The sequence below is a fragment of the Triticum aestivum genome, chromosome 2B (assembly GCF_018294505.1).
Source record: "Triticum aestivum cultivar Chinese Spring chromosome 2B, IWGSC CS RefSeq v2.1, whole genome shotgun sequence".
Taxonomy (NCBI): Eukaryota; Viridiplantae; Streptophyta; class Magnoliopsida; order Poales; family Poaceae; genus Triticum; species Triticum aestivum.
In genome coordinates, this window is record NC_057798.1 from 331,231,282 (window position 1) to 331,238,631 (window position 7,350).

At 41.5% G+C, this 7,350-nt stretch overlaps 1 protein-coding gene across 1 annotated transcript; it reads right to left on the reverse strand.

Moving 5' to 3' along the window:
• Window positions 1–2,573: 2,573 nt before the first annotated feature.
• Window positions 2,574–5,911, reverse strand: LOC123041222 (CRIB domain-containing protein RIC5). Its single transcript, XM_044463889.1, has 5 exons — window positions 5,584–5,911; window positions 5,318–5,433; window positions 5,059–5,177; window positions 3,435–3,525; window positions 2,574–3,258 (listed from the first exon to the last, which is right to left on the reverse strand). The coding sequence occupies exons 2-5, from the start codon at window positions 5,376–5,378 to the stop codon at window positions 2,819–2,821; spliced, it is 711 nt and encodes a 236-aa protein (XP_044319824.1). The 5' UTR covers window positions 5,379–5,433; window positions 5,584–5,911; the 3' UTR covers window positions 2,574–2,818.
• Window positions 5,912–7,350: the final 1,439 nt, after the last annotated feature.

Sequence of the window (7,350 nt, forward strand, 5' to 3'; positions counted from 1 at the left end):
AACATTAGAATCATTACCAAGAAATGAAAGTACCTGGTAATTTAATTGGCATGCCCGAGCTCTAGTAATTGGTCATGTATGTACAACAGCAGGGGCTGTGGGTGTAACAATGGTATTGATGTCCTCATCACAAGGAAGGCCGGACGTACGGGTGTCGGGCGAGATGTGCGGGCGCTCGCGAGGCGCCGGATGTCCGGGCTGTCAGGTCAGATGTCCAGGCTGGCCTGGCGCCGTCTTGGAGCTCCCTGGATGGGATGGTCCGGATGTCCGGGCATCGTTCGGATGTCCAGGGTTGTGGCCGGATGTCCGGGCTGGCGAGGCAGGTTTCGGTACTCCATGGATGGCTTGTCCGGATGTCCAGGTTGGGAGCCGGATTTCCAGGGCGACGGGCCGGATGTCTGGGCTGGCCGCCGAATGTCTAGGCCCTGTAGCTTTGGCCGCTGGTCCTTGGCTGCAGGCGACACCTCTAGGGGCCGGATGTCCGGGGCCATCGCGGGATGTCCGGGACCTGGGAGATGTTCTTTTCCCCTTCCGTTGGTTCTCTTCATCCGTGGGCTTGGGAGCTTGACCATCTTCATGTGCATCCTTGGAAGGGTTCTCTTGGTACCTAATCATGCACAAAATTCCGGACTTAGGTAGTAGCCATGTCTCGAGTGGATCATATGAGATATCACTAAGGAAAGAAGTCACCTCGGTCTTGAGAGCTCTAGCTCGTGCTCGTGTCATGGGTCCTCTTGGCACTTGGTGAGACGATGGTAGGTCCATGGGGATGACCGTAGGATGCTCCGCATCACGGAGGATCGGCATGCTCTATCGAGGTGCGAGAGGTGCATGCTTTATGGGAGGGCAGGGAGGTCTCGGGGAACACGATGGTCCCCTCGGGTTCGTCTTAGACTTCGGAGAGGAGCGGCCCGAGTTGGGGCAAAGTGGGTGAATTCCGGTGATGAAATTCACGAGATGTGGTGGGGGAGAAGCTTTTGTAGGAGACGGCTTCTGACGAGGGGATTTAGGGGAATACCCCAGTGTGTTTTATAGGGCGTGACGAGGTCGGTTCAAGTAGATCAAGCAAGCTCAATTTGGCCTTTAGTGGAGGCTTGATTTCCAGACAATTAAGACATTAAAGTGAGGTTTTATTTCCCTAAATATATTCCTCTTAACGGTCTCCAAAATTTTCATATTGATGACGAGTTGAAATGAGGAAGGGAACTAACGGGTGAAGAAGGGCAGCCATGGCATTTCTCTTGTGTACACGAACGTGCAAGTGGGAGGGGCAACACCAGTCGTCGCTCGCTGGGCCGGCTTGGTTAGTTGGGCCGGCCCAAGTTATGAGGCCCAAAGGTAAAAGAGAGAGAAAACTAGTGCGGATTGGAATTGGGCTGGCCCCATGGCTGTAGGTTTTGTTTTTTTTTCTGTTTCATTAATTTCTTTTACGTAATGCAGATAAACATTAAATGAACAAAATAAAAGATATTCATTTTCCTTGTTCAATTATCTGCAGCATAGGAAACAGAATTACTGAGCTTTTTCATATTCCTAAAATTTATTTTAAGGTTTTATAAATTCACAAAGATGACAATTAAGAAATATCAATCATTCCAATTATATTTCTGGAGAAGTCATTTTATCTCCTCTCATTAATAATATTTGCTTTATTTGAAATATTTAATTGGCCTTCAAATACTTAATTAAATTCAAAATTTGGAAACAAATCAAATTTTCAAATAGATCCTTTATTATATATGATCCTTTATTATATATGCACCGACAACATTCGAGAAAGTCATTTTATTCTCACTTCATAAATTTAAAAGTGGTCTCAAAAATATTTTAAAGGAGTAAAAACAAATGAACGCCCTTTGAATTCTCGAATAAACTCCCTAGCCATAGTTTTCTTTATTGGATGAATAATCAACAAACTTTTATGACATGGTTTGAAAATTCTTAAACAAGTACTCAAAAAGTTCTAAGTTCCCCTAACCAAAGCACCGATCTTATTATTCGCATTCCAAAACTAGGAAATTTTGGGATGTTACAACTAAGTAGGTGTGTGGTGTATTAAAGATTGGATCTGCGATGTAATACATATGACAAGAGATTACATTATTATTTCATTGTAAATTGTATGTGCTATCAATTGATACAGGGAATGGCGTGGTAAGATCTGGGTTATTACATAGCCCGTAAACTTGTGAAACACACATTTAGTACATCTACTCCTGCTTTTTGGTACTGTGATCCCCTTCTTTAATCCTACAATATGTGTTGAATGATGTAGCTCTTGTAAAGTGCACCGTATAGCATCCCCCAAAAAAACTGGACTGGGTTTCAAACAAATCGGGTACTAATCACTACATTCAAGTTCACTCACACGTGCATAATGGTGCGTGGTAGTTGTGCGCCAACCCTTCAGTCTATATATTGACTTTTGTGTCCTTTTACAGTACATCAGAATGTCATACATATAATACACATGAGGCATAAGATGCAATACACATCATATATATATATATATATATATATATATATATATATATATATATATATATATATATATATGGAATAGGACAATGGGTTTAAAAAATGAACAATGTTACAAAGAAAATAGAGGAAAAGAGTTGTGTTAGGGTGTGCAAACCCATTCCTGTTAATGCTAAAACAGCATGTAACCTTCAACACCTACATGCTTGTGTCATTCGAATTTGAGTACTTTATTTTATATCAATCACCACTTGATAAAGCCAATGAAACTCAAAGTACTCTAGCTTTTAACGAGCATATGCTTTCATCCCCAAATGACAGTAGCTTGCCTGTCAGCAGTTTACAATTCGTGATCCTTTTCTTCGTCGGCCACCAGAGTTAGCGGTATTGTACCCACCTCCGGTGCACCTCCACCATCCTTGGTCAATGCACCACCACTTCCTTCAGAGCTTCCTTTGTTTTTTCTGCGGTTGGACTTCTTGGGCACCGCGGGGAGGTCCTGACAGGTGGAACCGGCAGTGTCCTCAGCTGCCTTGTCCTTCTCTTTCTTTCTATTTTTTCGAGTCCCTTTCTTGGCCTTCTCCTTCTTTTCCGAGATCTCAGTACTGCCTGTTGTGACATCCATAGAGGAGGTGTCAGAACCCCGGGAGCGGTTTCGCCTTGACCGACGAGAGCCCGGGGACGGAGGGGAGTCACCAACAGTAACGTCGATTCCACTGGCTTCACTTTTAGTATCGCCAAAAGAGGTATCTGCCAGGCCCGCTCCATCTAGAACTATTTCTGTCATTAGAAGAGAAGAAATTTTAGTTTTTAGCATTATTTTGTATAAATATAGTACATTATTTGAATGGTAATATATTCTAATCAATGGGTCATTTATATTAAAATTGCACATGAATTTTATGAAAGGTTTCATGTAATCGAATTAAGGAAAGGTAAGGGGGTGAGAACTTAACCTTGAGAAGCCCATGGGTTAGAGGCAGCAGAACCTCCCCTGTCACTCCTAAACGAGGCTGAATCCAGTGGTGCTGAGTGGTAGTCTTTCATCTGTTAAGTCCAAATTGAATTGGTACTTTCAAAATCAAATATCTTAATTCACTCAAAGGTAGCGGATGCACCGTCTATAGCCCCTTTGGGATGTCAAATATATCTCTTCTCACCTCCCCATAGTGTATAAGATAAATTCATGTCGATTACGGTAGAATTCCATGCTCATGGTTCTACCAGATCCCTCTTTTTGATTTCGATGAAAGTAATTTTTTTTGTATAGGCACCCCTAAAGGTGAGCTTGGAATACGAACTAGGGTTACTGTCTTAAGAAAGTTACTCTTGGAAGGAAGATGCAGACTGAATTCATGACGTCCTCTTCTATGCCTTGTAGTAATAATTCCTCTAGAATTATAACATTTACCACAATAGTGCCGTCTAGCGATTAGAAAAAAAATCCGTTGATTAGTTTCACTTGCCTCTCTTCCATTTGCATTTGAAAATGGGTAAGGGATCTTGCAAATAAGTCAACTACATACAAATATTTTCTTGTTTTGGTTCTACTCATTAATTTTTTTATTGGAATCGAGCTAGTTGACTTTCCTTCCAAATTGTGTTTCAAAAATAAAATCATAATAGTAATGTGCCCATGCACTGCCGCATACATTAATGTCTAATAATCAATGTTAGCATTGCGAAATAATTTGTGGACCTTTCCATGGGCGAATAATATTATAACTATGGTTTGTCTAGAAAAGTTAAGATTCATATCGACTCATGTGAAACAAATGATGTGTTAGACATTGAAGTCATTGAAATTAAGTATTTTGAAGAACATGCTAAGGAAAGTCATTTAGGGTTGGAAGGAAACCTTTGTGCTGCAGCATATTAAACACTAACACTAAAAGTATGCACTGCCTGGGTATTCCCTGTTTCTTGCATAACAGAGTCGATACATTACACCCCTGTTGCATCAGGATATGTAGACCCCCCCTCCCCGCAAGACATTTAATGTCGTTGTTATGTTGGTCTTCGAGAACCTAGCGGAATTGACATTGTCATATAGCCTCGGAAAGCACTACCCAAGGTATCCTTCAAGTTCCTCTTTCTCGTCTTTGGTATCCAACACTCCCCATACCGTAGCATTGATAAATGACTACATGTTGCATTAATTGTGTTTGTCATGATAATATCAAGGGTACACAATTAGCATACACAAGCCCTCGTAAGTGTACTATAGGTTAGTTTGCTGGTACCTTAGGTGACCTTTCCTAGTGTAAATAAGGATGCATACAACAAATAAGGGTGGCATTTTGAGAATGTGGCTAATGCGAGGTGAGTGTGCAAATGTAATCCGCATGCTTTTAGTTCGACAAAAGTTTGGTTGTTCAATTCACATTGACTCTATGGATGTAATTTTAGAGATGACATGGAACAACCATGATGTTGTATAAAGAGCCAATCTTAGCAGATTATGATTACTATTGTGAAAATATTGTAATAAGAGTCTTGCAAAACAAATATTGTGAAAATCCTTGAATTTCGTTCTTAACCTCGTTTTGATAGTCATTTCCAGGAAAGACGTGAACTTACCCAACTAGGTGCTCCTGCCTCCTTCTCCTTATTTGGGACACTAGGTCCGTCCCATCCGATATGTGCCACATGTTTCACATCCGTTGGGAAACCAATTTGCAATTCTTGTTCCTTAGCATCTAGTTACCAATATTAGTATGAGAAAAAGTTTATGTTAGAGTTAAGAAATTATACAAGGGATCATACATACTTATTGTGATAAAATGTGCAACTCAAAGTTTCTTTGATTTTGCTTTACAAATAACTCAGTGTTATGTACCCATTATATTTGAGAAGTAGCGGAAGGGCCTCAGGATCCCCTTCTTCATCTTTGTGCTCATGTCCTTTATAAAGTACCCTTTTCTACTTATTTGTTACCAAGTAGTCTTCTTGAATCTACAAATTATGGAAATATAATGCACAATAAATCTTTCAATGAAAATACTACTATATGATTGTGAAATAACATAGAAATCTACAAAAATGATTAAAATAAACATGAAATTAAGTATTGAAAATAAAATATTGTTAGATTGGAATCCTTACTCTCTTATGAATCTCAAATCTCACTCGCAACAAAAATGAACATTGGTAGCCAACCTTGTTAACCAATTCTCTCACTTCCTCCTCAATGAGGCAATAGCATGTTTCCTTTTCTCTTTGTCTCTTTGTCCTAGAATTATGCTAGCTCGATATTGCGAGGTCTCACATGTCATTGGGCATATGCTTCCTAAACTTATGCGGAGCTCACCGGAGGGTGCATCTCGTCAATGGAATTCCAAGGGTGGGAGGAGGAGTTCTATCTTATGTCTAATTTTGTGTATGGCCAAGAATCATTTGAGTCCTCTCCTTTCAACCATGCATCGGTGTTGGATGTCCTTTTTCACCTATATATGGAGAGATACCTATATGGAGAATAGCTTGGAGGATGCAGGAGAGGTAAGCCTAAAGATAGACCTTTGGACAAAGATATCATGGCTAGAAATAACCCTTGTGCTACTTCCTCCTTGAGTATCGTACAATATGATGTTATTGTGCCCAATTTGTTTTGTATACATAGGACCTATTTGTTTTGAATGCTTAGAAAATACACAATAATAGGAAAACAATATAATAGGATAGCATTACTAGTGCAAAACGATGGGGGTGTGAAAATGCAGCAATTTGGAGCACTTGGTGTTTGAAGTGGGAATAGGAAAACACACACTGGTGTCCTCGTATGCTCCAATCTTGAAGGAGACTTGACCGGTGTGCTCCACTTGAATGCTAGCAGAGTCGCTAAGCCATTGGACCTTGTAGGGATGAGGATTATTCATCTTGACCAATTGTAGCTTGGAACATAGCTCTTCACTTTCCAAATTGTGGCAACTTTCTTCGTCGATGATGACCTTCACGGAACGTCCATTGATGCCCGCCTTGGCATGGAAGATGTGGCAACGTTGGTCTTTGTCTTATTGGTGTTGAAGTGTCAAGACCTTGGAGTACACAAGAGTGGGGCTCGAATCATTTTCACAAAAGACTTGATTGTCTTCATCATCATTCACTCGCCGGTACATGCACTACAAAAAAAATACACTTCCGTGATGATACGTCTTTGTCATAGTAGGTCACGTTTTTTGTCATGCATGTACATCCATGACGGTTTTATGACAAAATCAGGATAGTCATACATGTGTTGTCGTAGAACTGTTACATGACAAACTTCCATGACGATAAATGTCACGTCATGGAAGTGCTTTCGTCAAGGGTAACCGACATGTGGCATCCACCGTAACGGGTCACCGTTAAGCGATCGGGTTCCGGTTTGGATCCGATAACCCGTTAATAGCCTAGACCAATGGGGATTTTCCACGTGTAAAATCATCATTAGCTGGAGGAAACATGTGTCGGCTTCTCGTTGGGCCAGATGTCGTCCGTCCAATGGAGGAGACATGCCTATGATACGTTGACACGTGGCAGGGCCCAACCGAGGCCCATATAGGTTAAAAAGGCTGACCCAGTTAAAGGCACGTAGTATTTACTCAGGTACTAGTGGGCCAGCCTAATAACGGCCTATTTAAACATGGCCCATTTACGGCCCGGAGCCAGATCTGACCCGTTAATTGTTCGCCAAATATTTGGGACCAATTACGGCCCAGTGACATTACCACATGTTAGAGGGCCGACATAGACATGGGCCCATTTCACCCTGTTATGTCTTTCGGCCTGGGAATGGCCCGTGCTGCCCATGGGCCATATATGGTCCGACGCGACATCTATCCCTCTAACGACCTGTGATAAAGGTGGCAACAATTCAGCCCAACGTGACTTTGG

What these genes read in the sequence shown, in the direction of transcription:
- LOC123041222 (XM_044463889.1), bottom strand. Translation starts at nt 5,378, where the DNA reads ATGAGCACAAAGATGAAGAAGGGGATCCTGAGGCCCTTCCGCTACTTC. An exon ending in CTACTTCTCAAATATAATGG is followed by an intron (nt 5,178 to 5,317) that starts GTACATAACACT and finishes ATTGGTAACTAG; the next exon opens with ATGCTAAGGAACAAGAATTG. An exon ending in TAACCCATGGGCTTCTCAAG is followed by an intron (nt 3,259 to 3,434) that starts GTTAAGTTCTCA and finishes TTCTAATGACAG; the next exon opens with AAATAGTTCTAGATGGAGCG.